A 19,587-nucleotide genomic window follows, 5' to 3' on the forward strand; every position below is an offset into this window, starting at 1 on the left:
GTGACGTCATGACTGTTAAAGCGTATTGTGCTATAAGTTCAATTTTAAGGTTAAAGACATCACCATTTCGAATGAATTTATCAAAGATAAAAAAAAAAAGAAGTCTATTTTCAAAACACCATGATGACAATAATCTAACATTGGTGTAGGCTGAAAACAGGTTCATTCCTTTTTTGAGAAATTGTCTTTAGAGGCAGGAGGCCTATCTATCTACCTACATAAAATTATAATATACAATTCTTTCATCTCTTTGTATTGATTAAACGAGTTATTTTTATCGTGCCCAATAACACAAGGAGCGTGCGAGAATGTGTTACTACACAATAAAAATATAACGAGTTTAATAAATACAAATAAATGAAAGAATGCATTTATTCCACCCCTCCAAGTTAGATTATTAGATATTTTGTAACAAACGGTATGGTATTAGTACTTCTATTCACCATAATTTGTATCTTTCTCCTTCTGCTTGAATGACAATTTGACCCAAAACTAAAAATGTTGGGATTTGTATTCATGCGCACCAAAAGACTATTTATAATTACCAATCAGTTGTCTTTTACACCTAATTTCACACCGATAAAATGTGCGGAAATAATCTGCAATCGTTAAATAAATTTCTTATTCAACGTCTTCAAAGCATTCTTCAACGATAACGTATTTACTAAGAAATGATAGGGTTTTCCAATGTCAGGGCTGGAATAATATATATTTTACAACTCAAAGCACAGAACCATTAATTTTTTTAAAAATTGAGCTTTTATATAGCGCAATATCAATTAAATGTGCTCAAAGTGCTTTACAAGGGATCCCTAGCCAACAGCAACATTTAACATTAAGAACGGGACATGATGCCCGTTAGGCGATATTACACTTTTTTCCGGACAGAGACAACGCTGTTAACGGCCAGGTACTTATTTTACACCTGAGTACAGCAAGAGAATGTGAGTAAAGAGCCTTCTCCAAGGACTCAACTATGCGCCGAGTGAGGCTCGAACTCAGGACCTTCTGATTCTGATCCGAAAACGAATGTCATACCACTAGATCACATAGCCGCACTAACATTAGGTTAAACATAAAAACAAAAAAAAAACAAAAACAAACAAACAGGAAAGCAAATGGTGATGACTTGTCCACGTGGTGATCCACCGTGAAAAACGGTAAAATTAACGTCCAAACCCATACTGAATAACGACAATAATTTATGTCATTTGCAGGTCTACTGCAAACAGTAGACTATGTGCAGCTATGTGGTCTAGTGGTATGACACTCGCTTTCGCATCGGAAGGTCCTGGGTTTGAGCCTCGCTCGGCGCATAGTTGAGTCCTTGGAAAAGGCTCTTTACTCACATTCTCTCACTGTACTCAGGTGCAAAATGAGTACCTGGACGTTAACATCGTTGTCTCTGTCGGAAAAAAAAATGTTATATCGCCTAACAGGCATCATGTCTCGTCCTCATCATGTCTCGTCCTACATGTTAAGTGTTGCTGTTGGTCAGGGACCCCCTGTAAAGCGCTTTGAGCATGTTTAGTGGATATTGCGCTAAATAAAAGCTCAACTCTCACTTTATGAAACGATGTATAATCCTACATCTTCTCCAATCCTCCTATCCCCAGCATAGACAACAAGCTATGAAATACAACTGAACGATTGTACATCTATCCAATGAAATTGGACCGAACTGCAAATTCCCAAAGGTTTTTAAAGTAGCAACAAAGACACAGCAACAAGTTGTTACAATGACAATGATAATGAAAACAACAACAAAGATAAAATTCAACAACTGTCGCAACAAAACCACGCACGCGCGAAAAATAACAGAAGCGCATCTCGGAAAACAGAGTAAGCTCCCTTTGTTTCTATATATAGTAACAATCACTGTTGTCATCCGGCAAGTTCCAGCCACCGTCGTTGATAAACTATGCAAGAATCATTGCGACACGGCCCCGCCCCCTCTGCATGACAATGTTACTACCGATGAGAAATGTGCTTGCGACGTTGTGTGTACCAGGTATGAACAATGCTGCGATTGGTGCGGCAATTACAAAAGCTTTTTACCGCATTGGGTTTGGAACCAAAATGAGCGACTGAGAGATGCCACCATCGAATGCTTTGATTACAATAGCTATGTTGTAGCGGGCTGTCACGATAACAAAAATAATAATGACGAAAAAGACCACATTACACATGACACGAATGCAACTGGAAAACTGAATAAAAATAAAAGGAGTAATATTCTTCTTGAGAAACTTCCGCTTCCTGTTTTTGACAAATTGACCGGGGTGACATACAAAGACTACAAGTCATTCAAGTGTTACGGCAAGCCAGAGTCCATCCCAGTGTTTTGGAAAATGAATGTGTCTCTCTACTACCCTCTGGTCAAAACTGACAGCCTGCTATCCATACTGGACACCTACCCAATGATTATGACAAAAATAACCTACAAAAGACCAAGAGAAAGCATTCGATCTGATACGCTTTCATACAAGTGTTTCAGTTACTCCACCACCTCCGATACTCCATTCTCCATGTCCGTCAACATCAAGGACAGTCTGGAAATACAATTGCGTTTCTATGAAAACAGTGTTTACACCGATGTCGTGTGCGACTCCATGTACGAAAACTGCAGACCAGCACCCAACGTAAAATTTAAAATCTTGTTCCTCCACACTCCGGATTTTTTCACCAACATTGGCAGTGGATTGCCTCTGAATGAACTGGCTCACTATGTCCAATGTTTATTAAACCAGCATCCCTTGATACGATCTGTTTATATCCTGGGACAAACTGCTGGCAAAAGCAGGACGTTGTCGTCACACTCAAACGCCAGAGAGTTTGGAATAGCCATGGACGCCATAGTCAATGAGCATTTGTTTCCTTCCGTAAGAAATTTTTTGGCTGAAGTCGTGGCTTTAGCCTTTCAGAATCTAGGCCTGGCCAGAGAGGATGCGGTCTCTGGATTACTGATGTACGCTCACGACACACAGGAAAATGAAATCATGAACGACAACAACAACAGCAAGAAAAAGTGTTCCCACTCAGTGGTCAAGGACTCTGAGAGACCCGATTCTCTTCCAGCACCGAGTAAGGCCAAATTAGTCAGTTCTTCAAAAACAGAAGAGAGCAATAAGGCATCAGCTTCTCCTCTTTCTTCAGGAGATGCTGCTGCTCCAAAGGCACTGCAGCTCCAGGATGAAAACAACTCTCCTCCAGAACATGGCAAAATGCACCCGGACAACATCAACGTTCTGGGAAACTCAAAAATATCCCTCCCTGCTCCTATTGCAAACATTCCAAAAATGAAAACTTCACTTTCTTCTGTAACGGACTCAAAAACAAACACCAATGAAAACATCATCAACAGACGTCAAACAAAGTCAACCAAACCATCAACAAATGCTATAGAAAGAACCAAGACCCCTCAAACCACTCCAAAACTTCTTGCTACTCTACCAAATACTGACAACACAAAAAGAGCCTTAAAGCTTATGACTCCAACCACCAGGTCTTCAAATTCACCCCAAAAATCACATGAAATAAATGGGCTCGAAGCTGTCAAACCATCGTCCACAGAAAAGCCTACGGTTCCAGACAACACTCCAGTTTCCAATTCTGATCACCAAATGCCAAAAAGACTTTTTAATCTGGCTACATCCACATCAAAAAATAAAAACACTTTCACTACTGTGCCTCCCCAAAAATCATCGACAGGTCGTCCACGCGAGACATTCAAAATAAAACTAGGGCACCCAATTCGCATTACACCAAAAACAAAAACCGTTCAAGACGTCTCCAAAGGAGTAATATCAGACTTCGTTACTTCCCCTACATGTGAGAACAGAGAAGATGAAGAAAATGATGATGATGATGATGATGAAGGTAAAGACTCGTCCAAGTCTGGGCCAAAGACAATCCCAGACAGATTTCCAAGGTTTTGTATCATTTTCAAGCCTGCCAATGACGACAATGACAATAGGATAACCTGTGACAGGCCTGATCAGTTCTACCCATTGCCGGCAGTCACCAGGACTAAGCTGATGCCCTGTGACCATGACGAAAATACTAGCAGTGGGAATGGTGGAGATGAAAATGCTGATGAAGGCCGTGGTGATGATGATGAAGGAGGAGGAGGAGGAGGAGGAGGAGGAAAAGGAGGAGTAGGAGGAGGAGGAGGAGGAGGAGGAAGACAAGGAGAACGAGAAGACGACGACAATAATATTGAAAAACCCAAGAACACTACTCAAATGCTGGACTCTGGTGCCAAATTAGGAAAAATCGGTCTAGCCCAAACCTGGTTATTGGCCCTAGTGCAGTTTGTCATCGTCAACAGCTAAAAGCATCCCCCCATAAAAAAAAAACCCAAAGAAAATAACTCTTGACTGCCTCTCTCCCCTACAGGACTCGCAAGTTGAACGTTTCCTTTTTCAACAGCAACTACAAATAAAATAAAAGTGAACATTTCCATTCGACATCTTTATCACGCTCAATGCCCTTCACAATCTTCACATGTCCACCTTTTGCACTACATCATACGGAACCAGTTAAGATAATTTTACAACAAATTGCCCACAAGAACTGTATCGAATTTTGTTTACTTCGACTAGATGTTCTAACTTATATGTCAACGCACACGACCGAAGGGTTACAGCTCAGCTGGTTGCTGGTTCGGATAAGTAAGTAAGTAAATTTACTTCAACTAAATGTGAGGCAAAGAAGATAGAGAAAATAGTCATGACGATGATGTTGGTAAGAGCAGATCACTTCAATGACAACTCGTTAAAAAAATCTTCCTTTCCTTTTTTTATCCCTTGCCTTCTTTATTCTTATAGCACCGATGGACTGGTATTCACCATAATTAATAAACATACATGACATATTATATCATGTTGGAGTGACACTGACATTGACAATTGAATTTAATATCCTAATTGTGGATATCTGGTCTAGTGGTATGATACACGCTTTCAGATCGGAAGGTCCAGGGTTCAAGCCTCACTCAGCGCATAGTTGAGTCCTTGAAAAAGGCTCTTTACTCACATTCTCTCACCATACTCGGGTGTAAAACAAGTACCTGTCCGTTAACAGCGTTGTCTCTGTCGGAAAAAAATTGTAATATCGCCTAACAGGCATCATGTCTTGTTCTAAATGTTGCTGTTGGTCAGGGATCCTTTGTAAAGCGCTTTGAGCATGTTTAGTGGATATTACGCTGTATAAAAGCTCAAGTTTTTTTTGGCTTTTTAAAATTATAGAATTGGTGTAAAATAAAATTCCTTCAACCGGGAGAGGCAGTGTTGTGTGTTTTATTTCCACACCCAGAGTTTGGCCCAAGGAAACTTGGAACAGTTGCTTCCTTCCAGCCTTAAAAAAAATAAATAATACCGGCTTCTTGCAGAATCTTTCAACAAAACCGGCCATTTGGCACGGACTCAAATTCGTCTTTTGATTCGTACTCTGGAGATTGGGGTCATATACTATATCCTATCATTCCCATAATCAGTGCTGACAGTGACAAAAATGTTAAAAAGGAGGAACTTTTTGAACAGTTGCCTGTAAGCTCCCATTTTTACCGTATAAACCTGCACCTTGAGAGCAATTGAGATAATAGAATATCAGTGATAATCTAGTAAGTTCCACCCCATAAATCAACTCTCTCACTGCCAATACATCGCAGAGCCATTCGGCCAATGGAGCCGGAGTTTATTCCGGTTTCTATAGCGTGAAATGGACAATAGCAATTGTTTACTGTCCTTTGAATAGAACGCTAGTCTATCGCAAAGTACTTTCCACCAAATCTAACAGACTCAGCTACCCATTCACTGCTGGGTGGACAGGGGAGGTCAGAAATAAAATCTCGACTGCACCCAAGATCGATCTTGATCCCTTTGCGTGTGAAGCGAGTGCTCTACCAATGTGGGGTTTAATTTTTTTAAAAGGGAAGAAATTCCTCCTTTGACTCGAAAATCACAAATTTCTGCAGATCCTATGAAAACCATCAGCACTGGATAATCTAGAATGCCACTGACCTTCGCTGCGACTTCCTTCAGGGGTTGGTAAAGTAGCTCCTTGGACAGCAGCTGTTGCACCATGCTCTGGAACATCCCACCCATGGCCCCTAGGCCACCCAGGCCGTCCATGGAGGGGAGACCACCCATTATGTCTGGGCCTGGACCACCACCACCGCTGCCAGCCATCCCACCTGGCCCACCACCGGCTAAAGACTGGGCCAGCTCCTCCCACATGTCTTGCTGACTGTTGGCTTCATTCTGAAACATTATTTACAGGGTGTGAATTGGTGCCAGGTGTCACAAAGATGACGTAAATGAAAATGGCCTACCCCTTACTTTGAAAGAGAAAAAAAATAGAAATATACAAATAATTTTTAGAAAAACAAACCAAAAAATTAAAAGAAAATAAAAAAAGAAAAAGGAAAAGAATGAAAAAAAAAAGGAAAGAGAGACAGGAAAATAATAAATAATTTTTTTAAACGTAGGGTAATAGCCACAAAACGTGTGTAAAGCACATTACAAGGAGACCTCACCCAAAAGCACCACACACTAACACCTGGGACGAACCATGCACATGCAAGTAGGTAGTCTTCTGAACCATTAGACCCAAGGAGCTGGAGTTTATCCCGGTTTCTATAGCGTGAAACTGACAATAGCAATCATCGGAGGTTAAAAATCTTGCCCAAGAAAAAAAAATTGAAAGTGCTTGAAGCGGTGCTCGAACCCGGGATACACAAAGCCGCCCTTAAATGACATTATGATTTTACCTGTAGATTTTCAGCATTGAGCGACATCCCACTCAAAGCCTTCTCCACTGTCTCAGCAAACGCTGTCGGGTTGTTGGTGGTAGCTGGTTGAAAGAAAGGAAATTCAAAGGGAAAAACTTAAAATTCAAATCCTGTTATATAAGCTAGCAAAATGATGACAAAAAATTTTTAAAAACGGATTTAAAAAATGATAATAAAAAAAATATAATAAAGTTAGAAAGAAAAATTTAAAAAAATAATTCTGGTATGTAAAATTGAAAAAGTTTCCATTCCGTACACACACACACACACACACACACACACACACACACACACACTGTTATGGTCCAAGAGAGATCATTGAAATATTATCTCCTACTCCGAAATTGCTAACGGAGTAGAGTTGTCCTCGACCTTAGGTTACGTGCTAAACTCAAGGATTTGGTTGAGTAGAGTTTCAGTTCAGTCCCAGTTTAGTCGAGAGGATCATGTGTGTATGGAAACGGAGATGACAGGTCATCTGATGTAATATTGAAATGTTATCTTGATGAGTTTTAAGTGTTTGTAAGTATGTCGTATGGTAGTGTAAGCATCATTCGTAATAAATGTTTTAATTGTGTTGGATGTAAAAATATAAACAATAAGAAAGTATAAGTAAAAATGGCTGTAAAAAAAAAGTGTAAAAACCAAAATGGCTGTAAAATAAAAACAATAGTATATAAATGGAAATTTAAAAAAAAAATGATTAAATTTTTTTTAAAGGCTATGAAAATGAAAATGGTTTCATTAAAAACAAATGCCTCATATAAACAAACAAAAAAAAAGGTTGCAGAAACAAAAGTTAGCAGACCTGATTCTTCAGCTGATTTGGACAGTTCTTCAAACTGTTTTTTGACCTCGGGGTCTTTAATGAGGGAACTGAAACATTCCTCAAACTGTTTGGTCATGGCATCGGCTAAGAAATCGTAATTGAGTTCATCAGCTGTGCCACTGTTGTCCTAGGTAGAGAAGAAAAAAAAAAGAAAAAAAGATAATATAATCTGTACCTTCCAAATTTTTTTTTTTTTTTTAAGATGATGAAAAAAAAGAAATATAAATTTGTACCCCATTGGTCGTGGATAGCTCATACAGTAGAGTCACGATCTCCCCGGCCAGGCGGAGTTGTCGTACCAATAAGGTCATGGGTTCGAGCCCCCATCGCCGCCGTGAAGTTTTTATTCTCTGTTGTCTTCAGACACTTTCCTACTCACTTCATCTCTTGTTGTTAACAACGTGCCTGCTCAACTCACTTTTCTTGTTATTGACGACCTGTCCAGGATGCATACTAATCACTGCAATATTGCACAATCGTGAACCCACCTGGAAGCTTTGTCACAACGCACCGTTCAACTAGATGCTCTGCAGTTTCGGGCTCTTGACCACAAGGGCTATGTGTTGGAATGGTGGCAAGCCCTCACTGTTGAAGTGAGTGTGCCGTTAAGAAGGTTTTCAAATGAAGCCGATTGGCTGCCACCCAATGTCTCCTCTTGCGAGCTCTTATACAGCGCAATATCCACTAAACGTGCTCAAAGGACTTTACAAAAGGGTCCCAAACAAACAGCAACACATAACATAGAGAACCATACATGACGCCTGTCAGGCAATATTACAATTTTTTTTCTGACAAAGACAATCCTGTAAATGGCCAGTTACTCATTTACACCTGATTATGGTGAGAAAATGTGAGTAAAGACCCTTTTCCGGGGACTCAATTAGGCGGCATGCGAGATTTGAACCCAGGACCTTCCGATCCGAAAGCAAGTGATATACCACAAATATAGGCTTAAATAATTCTCTGTAATTATTTTCTTTTCATCAAAATCTTTTTAAAAAACAAAACAAAAACAAACCCCTTCAGCTGCATCCCCTCCCATCTTCCCAGAAGCATCGTTAGCACAAGATGCACTGGACACTGGATTAGGCTCATCCGCTTTGTCAAAATCTGCCAGAGCACCTGTAGACAAGGAAAATGGAAATGAAACAAATAATGGAAACCATTTTAATTTTATTTCATTAAACAAAAATATCAAAAGTCCTTCAGAGCCATTGGGCCCATGGAGCCAGAGTTTATCTTTGTTTATATATAAGGAAAATAGCAATTGCTGGCTAACCTCTGGATAGGACGCTAGCCTATCACAAAGTACTTTCTGCCAGATCTATCAAAACCACTGCTGGGTTGACAGAGGGGTGGGGGTGGGGGTGAGGGCGAGGGGGTGGGGGGCGGGGTGCAGAAAAAAAAATCTCGACTGCACTGTTTGTGGCCACTCTGGGCTCTGGCTGGGAGACATTCCATAATTATTATGCTGGCGCACTTCTCAATGATTATCGACAATTGACAACTTTATTTTCATAATCAAACCGCTTAAAATTGAAGAAAAATTTCAATTTATCTGGTTGGCCTGACTCGAATCTGTCATCAGTTCAATACGGTGAGGCGGCTGATGAGTGGGGCCAATGAGTGATTGTGACTGTGACTGTACTGTATTTAATTGTAATTGTTTCCCTGAGACTACTGAGATCACAGACATACTCACTGTCAAGAATAGCATCAAGCTCTGAATCCTCCGCCCCTATTGTTGCTTTCTTATCATTTGTTTGTTTTTCATCTTGAGTTGCTTTCTTTTCAACCGTTGGTTGACTCTGGTTGGTGGATGTTTTCTCATCACTGGCTGTTGAGGAGGTCGACATCTTGCTTGTTTATTGTTGAACGTGAATGCAAATTCGTCGTTCGTTTTTTTACTTTTCATCCATTGATCCTATTTTTGACAAAGCCGGTACAAAGGTCGTAACAACAGGGTCAACCCGTGGCCTTCGTGACTATCGAATTGAATAACGAAGGTCACGGTCAACCTCGGCGGCTTGGGGTCAACCAGAGGGGTCAAACAATGGCTACTGTGTTAGATCAATGGCCACGGTCAGATAGACCCCCCCCCCCCCACCCCCCTCCACGCCCCGCGCTCCCATCCTATCTATTTTTTTTTTCAGAATTTTTACGCAAACTCCCTCCCTCCCGAAGCTTATTCACAACATCCCCCCTCCCCTTTTTCTATCGATTTTCACGATATCATCAAGTTGTTCATTCAACTCTTATAGGTAAATAATTTTGAAGAAGATACCCTCTATGCTGTCGCTGTTATTTTACTAGTCGTATAATTTGATTGAAAGAAAATAATTTTATACATATGTTCTCGCCTCGCCTAAATTAGAAAATGCTCATATTGCACCCCCCCCCCTTCTATGAATTGGTTAAATTGCCGTCACCAACCCAACTTCCTTGGTCAAATTGCAACCCCCCCCCCCCCCCTTTTTTTTTTTTCTTCTATTCCGAAGCCCATCCCCTTTCTATTAAAGTTTGGCCAAAGTGCGCCCTCCCCTCCTTTTATTTATATACCAAAGTTCTTCTTCTTCTTCTAGGTTCCATGCCTGGTCCAGGCTTCGGATACTGCATGAATTATCTCTCTCCATTCCTCCCTGCCTCTTGCTTTTTCAAACAGCTCTTGGATTGTTAGGTTGGTGAAGCCCTTCAGTTGGTCTATGAGTGTTTTTCTTTGTCTCCCCCGGGCGCGTTTACCAGGTATTTTTCCACAACTTGCCAGGTATTCATTCTTATCTTTCCTTACTATGTGTCCGAAAAAGGATAGTTGTCGTTCCGCTATTAAGGGCATTAGTTTCCTTTGTTGGTATGTTTGTTTTAATTCAGAAAAGTGAGTGGAGCAGGCACTTATGTTGGTAACAACAAGATATATGTATCTTGTATGTTTGTTTTAGCACTTCTTCGTTCGTTTTGTGTGCAGTATACGATATTCTCTGCATCTTTCTCAAGCACCACATTTCAAAAGCTTCAATGTTCTTTTGTGTTTCTGCATTTGTAGTCCAGCTCTCGCATCCGTATAGCAAGATTGGCCACACGTAGCACTTCAAGACTCGGAATCTAATCCTGAACGACATCTGTTTGTTTTTCAAAATGTTTCCCAGGTCCATGAAGGCATGTTTGGCTTGAGTTATTCTTGCTCGTATGTCTCGGTTACATCTTCCATCTGTTGTCACTATTGAACCTAGGTATTTAAAACTTTCTACGTTGGTAAGTTGCTCGCCGTGAATCGTTATATTGCAGGTGTTGTTGTTTTCGGGGTTTTTCTGTATTACCATGCATTCCGTTTTGGTGATATTCACTTCCATTCCCTTGGCTTCACTATCTACCACCACTTTGTCAACAATCTTTTGAAGTTGGATTTCTGATGTTGCAATGAGTACCGTATCGTCTGCGTATCTTATATTATTTATGTTGTGACCTCCTACTTTTATTCCCTCCATATTAGTTATGCCCCTCATGATTGTTTCTTGGTAGAGATTAAACAGATCTGGTGAGGCCCTGATGAAATATCTGTAGAGGTATTAAAAAGCCTAGGAGATCTAGCAATTGATGAACTTCACATATTATTCAACAATATATACAACACTAGGAAAATTCCAGAAGATCTCTGTAACTCTATTTTCATAGCAATACCAAAGAAAGCAGGTGCAGTCAGATGCGAAAATTTTAGAACTATAAGTTTAATAAGCCACATCAACAAAATACTGTTGCGTATAATTATCAACAGCTAAGGAATAAGATTAACCCCGAAATCGCAGAAGAACAATATGGATTCCAACCTGACAGAGGGACAAGGAACGCAATATACCTCCTCCGTGTTTTAAGTGAAAGAGCTATACAGGTTCAGACCCCACTATACCTCTGTTTTGTGGACTACAAAAAAGTTTTTGATAGAGTACGCCACGAAGAAATACTAAAACAGCTGCACTCCATTGGCGCTGATGAGAAAGACCTCAGACTCATGCAAACATTATACTACACCCAGCAGGCAAAATACCAAAGTACGTAGATCTAAAACTAGCCGTTACCCTGTCCGCAGCCTTCATTAATAATTAATAACATGACACGAGGACTTAATGTTATACTATTGACCAGGTTTCTATTTTAAACATAAGTGCAATGAGAGAATGTGAGAAAAAGAGTCTTTTTCACCGACTCAAATTAGGGATCAACAGCAGACCTGCTTACTAGAAGATTTTAAAATTCGTAGTTTTTAGGAGATAAAAATAATTGGGGTGGCTATAGATAACTTTATAGATCGACAGTTTCTTTTCACAAGGAATAAATAACACTTCAAAATCCTTAAAATGGTGTAGTCAAGCATCAACTTTCATATTCAAGATCTTTTAACTCACTCAATTCTAGAGTTGTTTTTTGTTTTTTTCCTTATACTTTTCAAAATTGGAAAGAAAAAAAAGTATTAAAAATGAACATGTACGAAAATAGTTTTATCCAACTACCATTAACATGTAAAAACTAAAAACATTAGCTTTGATACTACGCCTATAATTTGTCTCATAAAAATGTAATAAATAGGCATGGAGTAAAAGTAACCCGGGTAAACTACGGATATAGTCGGTGGTAGCGTCGAGTGAGTTAAACACTTTGAGATACTCATGAAGTTGTGAAATTGGAACCAAAATTTCGTAATTCTACGAATCTTTCCCTAGTAGTTGGCAAGTCTGCAACAGGTCTGCAGGGAAGCATGCATCATACGAACACTAATTCGCTGCGGACTACTTCACACAAGGCAAAAGACTTGGGCACAATCTTTTTCTTTAGCTTTTCGCGGTTTTACGGCGCTGGAGAATCTTTGAAATCTTATTAGCGTCTGTATAAAGTAATAGATTGGGATATAGAGGTAGATTACTAGAGCAAACTATCAATGTGCTTTGTTTGAGATCACCTAAAACTCCTTTCCAGATACAAACACAAGATCCAACTAAGGGGAATTCATACATATGTTTTCAAAATATTAATTTCAAAACAAATAATTTTTGTTTTTTGGGCTTTTACGTCGCTTGCAACACATTTAGGTCATATCAGCGCCAGTAAACAGGAAGAAAATGGGATGGTAAAAGTTCTAGAATTACAATTAAAGTAACCAAGAAAAAGGAAGACAATAGGGAATTAGTTAAAATAGGGAAAAATGTAGATTCCAAGAGCACGCTATCAGTGTACTTAGTTTGAGATCACCTAAATGTCTCATCCTGACACAAGCATAGGTCCCCACTAAGGAGAACACACTCAAATGTTTACAAATCATATGTATGTAAAACAAAAATAATACGATGCATGACAATGATATACAAGACAAAAAATATCATTTCCCAAAACTTTAACTATACATTCGACTGTTCCCTCCCAGTCAAGAACACTGGCCAGTGTCAGGACAAGACTAAGTAATCTCATTCCAAGACAAACAGAAAGCAGTTGGAAAACTGATATAGGGTTATAGAAGACACAGCAAATACCTCCCTGCCCTCTATAGAGAACACTTTTAAAGTCAACTTATGCATAAAGTCAACACGTCCCAAATGTTCTGTTTAAGTCAACTTTACTTAAAGTCAATCAAATCTTTCTGGTCCGGCGGTGTTGGCTTTATCAAGATTCCACTGTCAACAAAATGTAGTAAAAATAAAACTTGTGAGCCACAAGACCCACGGAGATGGAGTTCATTACCAGACCTGCCAAATTGAAAACTTCAAATTTAGTACTTTTTATGTCATTTTTAAAAGTAATTTGACAAGGTAATTCGTAATTTCTGAAATTGTGTACGAACAACCACATTAATAATAATAATAATAATAATAATAATAATAATAATAATAATAATAATAATAATAATAATAGATCTTTATTGTCAATAAATATGGCAATTTGTCATTTAGTTACACTTGTTATAACGTTAAACGATAACTGTAACATTGAACAGATATTTCACTCCTACTTATTTTCTCTCTCTCTCTCTTTTATATATATATATATATATATATATATATATATATATATATATATATATATATATATATATATATATATATATATATATATATATATATATATATATATATATATATATATAATAGTCGTAGTTGTTGTTCTTCTTATCATATTATTACTATTTAAGTATTACTAAGAATTAAAAATTCGTAATTTTCCATAAAATTTCGTATTTGGCCATGAAATGTCTAAAATTCGTAAAAATACGAGAAATTCGACAGGTATGCAGTACGGTTTTTGTAGTGTAAAATGGACAGTATCGATTGATACCATTTGGATAAGACTAGGCTCCTCGTCATTCGCAAAGTACTTTCCACCAAATCCAACAGACCTAGTTACCCGATCACTGTTAAGTGGACTAAAGGGTCAGAAAAAAAAGTAGACTCGACCCTGGGACGTTTTCAATTCCTTTGCTTATGAGGTGGATGCTCTACCACTTGGGCTATTGGAATCCACAAATAAATTACAAATGAAACAAACAAACAAACAAACAAACAATAAAAATGAGTTTGGTCAAACAAAATAAACAATTTGATGACAATTTATTAACAATATTTCAACTTTTTTTTTTTTAATAATAATCATCACTTTTGTTTTATATGCATTCAACCTTCAAATAATTGAAAATAATAATAATAATAATAATAATAATAATAATAATAATAATAATAATAATAATAATAATAATAATAATAATAATAAATAAAAATAAAAATAATAATAATATTATAATATATTATAATATTATTATAATATAATAAAAAAAAAAAATAATAATAATAATAATAATAATAATAATAATAATAAAATAATAATAATAATAATAATATAATATATAATATATATAATATAATAATAATAATAATAATAATAATAATAATAATAATAATAATAATAATAATAATAATAATAATAATAATAATAATAATAATAATAATACGAAACAGCTAAAAAGGCGAATGATGACAATACGTAAATATATAATAAAAGACCCACATAACCTTGCACACTTGGTCGACTGTCATAGTAATAAATACCACACACACACACACACACACACACACACACACACACACACACACACACACAAACAGAAAGGGAAGATATATATATCACCACCAGCAGAAAATGCCTAATCACAGTAAACGAAAAGAAAATTCAAAATCTCTCTCTCTCTCTCTTTCTCCTCCCCACCCCTCTCTCTTTTCCAGTTCCCTCCATAAAATCATCACATCCAAGAGACTGGGCACATTGAAACAATAAAAAACACCACGTACAACACTCTGCATACATACACCATATGCAACTCTCTGCATTCATACACTATATAGAGCACCCTGCATGCATACACCATGTACAACACCCTGCACACACACACACTACGTACAAAACCCTGCATACAAACACCATAGACAACGCCCTACATACAAACACCATATAAAACACCCTGCATGCATACACCATATACAACAGCTTGCATATATACACCATATAAAACACTCTGCATACATACACCATATACAACACCCTGCATACACCACGTACAACACCCTGCATACACCACGTACAACACCCTGCATACAGACACCATATACATCACTCTGCATACTAACACAACATACACCACCCAGTATACAAATACCACGTACATCACCCAGCATACATAAACCACATACATCACCGTGAATAATGCACCTGAAAACATACACCATATAAAACACCCTTCATACATTCATCAGGTAACCATGTCATTTGTAATTTAAAAGAATTTTTAAAAAACAAACACAACAAAACAAATCAACAAAAAACAAGCAAACAAAACAATTCAACTGATAAACAAATAAATAAATAAAACGAAAAAATGCATTTAGGTATATTATAAGTTAAGCTTCTTTAAAAAATCCTTCTTAAATCTTCGAACCATTCGATCAATCCAACATTGAATAATTAACAACAACAGCAAACAGCATGTATGATAATTAAATCAAATGCATCAATAATAAAAACTCCCATGGAAAATGATGTCATGATGAGAATCATAGGAATGAGTGACCGAAGTAGTAAATAACACGTCGTCGTCGTTGCTACACCATCCTCGGGTTGTTGAAGTTGTTTGGTTTCAGATAATATAATATCTAAAAAATAATAATGTGTAAACCCTTGATATCTGGATCTGAAGCATGAGTTGCAAGAGGCACTTGTGCCCATCACCGTGTGTGTGTAGTACAGTGACAGTAACAATTAAGATATACACATAATCCGACACACACTAAGTCCAATGAACACATTCCAACACACATATTTCAAGAGGAGCAATTACAAATTACAAATTATCGCCATGCATATTCAAAAAAAAAACAAAAAAAAAAGGAAAAAAAAAAAACCCAAAAGTAAAATAGTGAAATCTCTCTTGTTCTAAGCCTCGAAACATTTTCACTTACACAACACTTCAACACTGTAGGAGAAGTCATCCCACTATTTTCTCAGTGAAAAAAAAAAGGTAAGAGGTGATATCCAGTTTGAGTATATAATAACCGAAAGAAACCCGACTTTAAATGGTTAAAGATTTTTAATCGAGGACGGCGATGAAGAAAATGATGAAAAGTTTGATGAGGAGAGTTTTGATGGCAACAATGATGACGACGATGATTGATATTCATTTATTATAGTTTTTCATCACTATGTAACAAAAGCATTATCAAAGGTTTACCTCACACTTTCCACTCATCATATCAACTTTGTAATGTGTACCTTTGTCAGATTAAGTTATGAACGAAAATGAATATTAACAGCTTCAAAAAAGAACAAAATACCAAGCATGGAACATTTTGGGCTCAAAACCCTTTTTCAGCCAGCCAACAAATAAAAACAATGAAAGCATAAATACATGACAAAACAACCAGGCTGTGGATCTGTTTTTTTAAATAATGTATTTATGTTTTCATTGTTTTTTGTTTTTGGCTGAAGACAGGTTTTGATCCTGAAACGTTCTGTGCTTGGTATTTTTTTTTTAAAGCTGTTATGTTCATTTTTTGTTTATATTACTTTTTACAGTCCACAGCTTCTAGCAGCTTAGTAGGACACTGAGGCAGCCTCTCTCATCGCATTGAGTAATAAAAAAAACACTGAAAATTTGTTTGTTTGTTTGTTGCTTTAGGTCTCTTCCAACACAATTGAGGTTATATGAGAGACCGCTGAAACAAAAAAACAAGCAATCCAACAAAAATAGTACAAAAAAAAATATCCCCTGTCAAAAATACAATCACAAACCAAAGAAGCAGGATAGGCTAGTAAAGAGAAGAAGAAACGACATCACTATCGGATCGTACACCCATGCGAACATCATAGGTATATGATTCAAGGGTGATGCTCCCATCCAACCACCCGCAAACACTGAAAACAACAACATTATAACAACAAAGGCAACAACAAGAACAACAATTGTAACATGACTTTTTTTTTTTAGTTCCCTAAACTTTGATGTTAATAATAATAATTTTTAAAAACCCATAAAAAAACAGAACTTGTTTGTCATGGTTTATAAAACAGAGGACTCACTGTCGAGCTGCAATAATGTGACAATTCAGGAATATCATCCTTCTCAAATCCTGAGTCTGAATAGCGAGGGAAATAAAAAAAATCAGATAAACCAAAACTTCTTTTGACACCAAAAGTGACGTATGCAGCAGAACAAGTCGCAAAATTTACTCTTTTTTAATATCACAAAAGTCAACAAAGTTCTTTCACACTTTTGGAAGGATTTTTGCTAATGCACAGATATTTTCTCTCTCCATTCTATACTGTGTAGCTTACTATTTTAATAGAGTTAATATTCAAAACAGTCGTAAGAAAACAAACCAGCCTTCCTTCTTTAAAAAACATTAACTAAATAACCTTACGGCCATATACAACATAATCAACTTGCTGTACGATACGAACAGACAATTCCTACTATGAACACATAAATACTCATTTCAAATAAATAGACAAAAGCAGGTCATTGAAATAACAATCACAAATACATTAGCAAAAAAATGACAATGCATAATTTTCACCATGTTCTAATGGCCTTTACAACACTACAACCACAACTTATTAAACCCTGTCTGCACTAGTCACACTCATACTGTTTTGTTCTATTCTATCTCTATCATTCATCAGTCTATTTAGCTCCTAGTTGATCATAAGCCTTTAAGAGCAAAAAAACAACAAACAAAAAAAAAAACATACCAAAATTTTCATCTAATTCTGTAACTCTTGCCCAAATTCCAGATTATCTAAAGCTAACAATCATAAAATAAGCGTTTTGTCTCACCCCCCAAAAAATCTGAAAAACCCTTAGAGTTGCATGCGAGACCTCTAACAGTTTTAGATATGATAAGATTAACAGTTGACAAAATACATTTCCATAATCAAACAGGTGAAGAAGGAAAAAAAAAAATGGCTTTAATGGCTTTTGCCCATTTCTATCAGTAAATTAAATAGCTTTTCTTACTTCATGAACTATGTACACCATGGAAAAACACTGCTTACTTTCCCAAATAACAATAAGTCTTTAGTCCTTGCATGTTTTCCCATCAGATACAAGAAAACAAGGCAAACCACATGGACTCACACTGGTACACTACATCATACATTGCCCTTCGATACCGATACACTCCAGTTACAAACATTCAGCATTTTTAAACTGACAATAAAAGTATAAACAACGCCATTTCTTTCTAACCTCACTCATCTCTCTTATCACTCATTCACACCTGAGTGGAGTGACATTTTCATATCAAAATTGAATGATCCTATGATAGCATCGTGACACCACCTTGAGACGTCTAAAGGGAGATAATAACAAGAAAGAGAATTTTCCATATTCTCGTCTTTACTCTCCCACCCCTGGCATGACCTGATTAGGGTGATGTTTATTTTCTATGATCCATGATCATTATAATAATAATATATAACACATTATAAACTGACTATAATTCCCCAGTTCCCCTATTCCCCTCTACGTTATAATTCCTGGTGCTGATCTTTCTCTGTCTTTGTTGTAGAATCGTCGCTATCCGTTTTATCTTTGGATGTGCTCGTGTCTTGTTTATTATCTTTTGATTCATTCTCTGAAGTGGGAGAAGCAGTTCCATCTGGAAGATGAACAAAGATACATGGCACTAATTATTTTTTAAAAAAATATATAAGAAAAGAAAAAAAAAAAAAACAAGGAAAAGAAGTAATGAACAAAAATGAAAATAACAGCTTAAAAAAACAACAACAAAATACCAAACACGGAACAAACAATAAAAACATTCTTTTTCAAAGTTGTTAAATTCCTTGTTGTTCATTACTTCATACAGTCAAAGCTTCTAGCAGCTTAGTATCATTTTAAGGAGACAAAAAAAATTAAAAATAATAAAAATTGAAGGAACAAATCTTTAAAAAATCGATCATGCTAAAGCCTTCATAAGCATAAAGGAATAAATAAATCCACATATAGTAGACAGGTCTGAAATTTTGACAGTCTATTTCAAATCAGTTGATTCAGATGAAAAAAATTGAATGTTTTGTTCAAATACAGATTATATTATACCACGTAATGAACAAGGAAAGTTTTTTTTAGATATCAAAAAGTTCCGAAAATCACAACTTTAAAATGCTGTAGGAAAAATGAATTGCCAAAGATTTTCCCTGTCCTGTACATGATTGCAATGCCAACATGCCAACTATATGTTTTTCAGTGCACTGGTTATTGTCATTGTAATCTTTGGAAATAAAATGTTTGTTTTTTGCTTTTATTTATCTTTTTTTTTCTTACTACCATAAAATCAAAATTGAATGCACATTTGACAATTGACTTCAGATGGAAAACTTCTCAAGGTCAAATTTAGACACCAATCCATAGATTGGTCAGTGAAACAAATTTATTTTC

The 19,587-nt window shown here is 36.7% G+C and overlaps 2 protein-coding genes across 4 annotated transcripts in view; both read right to left on the reverse strand.

Annotated features, from left to right (window-relative positions):
* Window positions 1-9,568, reverse strand: part of LOC144959633 (peroxisomal biogenesis factor 19-like) — a 26,029-nt gene extending 16,461 nt beyond the window's left edge. Inside the window, exons 1-5 of the mRNA XM_078892285.1 lie at window positions 9,325-9,568; window positions 8,641-8,744; window positions 7,602-7,749; window positions 6,773-6,855; window positions 6,024-6,263 (exon numbers count right to left, since the gene is read on the reverse strand). Coding sequence (XP_078748411.1) covers window positions 6,024-6,263; window positions 6,773-6,855; window positions 7,602-7,749; window positions 8,641-8,744; window positions 9,325-9,478 — 729 coding nt within the window. The 5' untranslated portion in view covers window positions 9,479-9,568. The remainder of the gene's footprint in view (window positions 1-6,023; window positions 6,264-6,772; window positions 6,856-7,601; window positions 7,750-8,640; window positions 8,745-9,324) is intronic.
* A 7,626-nt stretch (window positions 9,569-17,194) lies between these two features.
* The window catches only part of LOC144960113 (hypoxia up-regulated protein 1-like), a 49,358-nt gene continuing 46,965 nt past the window's right edge, over window positions 17,195-19,587 (reverse strand). Inside the window, exon 27 of one of the 3 annotated variants that reach the window (XM_078893086.1) lies at window positions 17,195-18,805. In XM_078893086.1, the coding sequence (XP_078749212.1) occupies window positions 18,675-18,805 (131 nt within the window). In that variant the 3' untranslated portion in view covers window positions 17,195-18,674. The remainder of the gene's footprint in view (window positions 18,806-19,587) is intronic. The other 2 variants (XM_078893088.1, XM_078893087.1) reach the window with 2 other exon arrangements.

This window comes from Berghia stephanieae, chromosome 14 (genome assembly GCF_034508935.2).
Source record: "Berghia stephanieae isolate SIO BIC M18660-M18661 chromosome 14, UCSD_Bste_1.3, whole genome shotgun sequence".
NCBI lineage: Eukaryota > Metazoa > Mollusca > Gastropoda > Nudibranchia > Aeolidiidae > Berghia > Berghia stephanieae.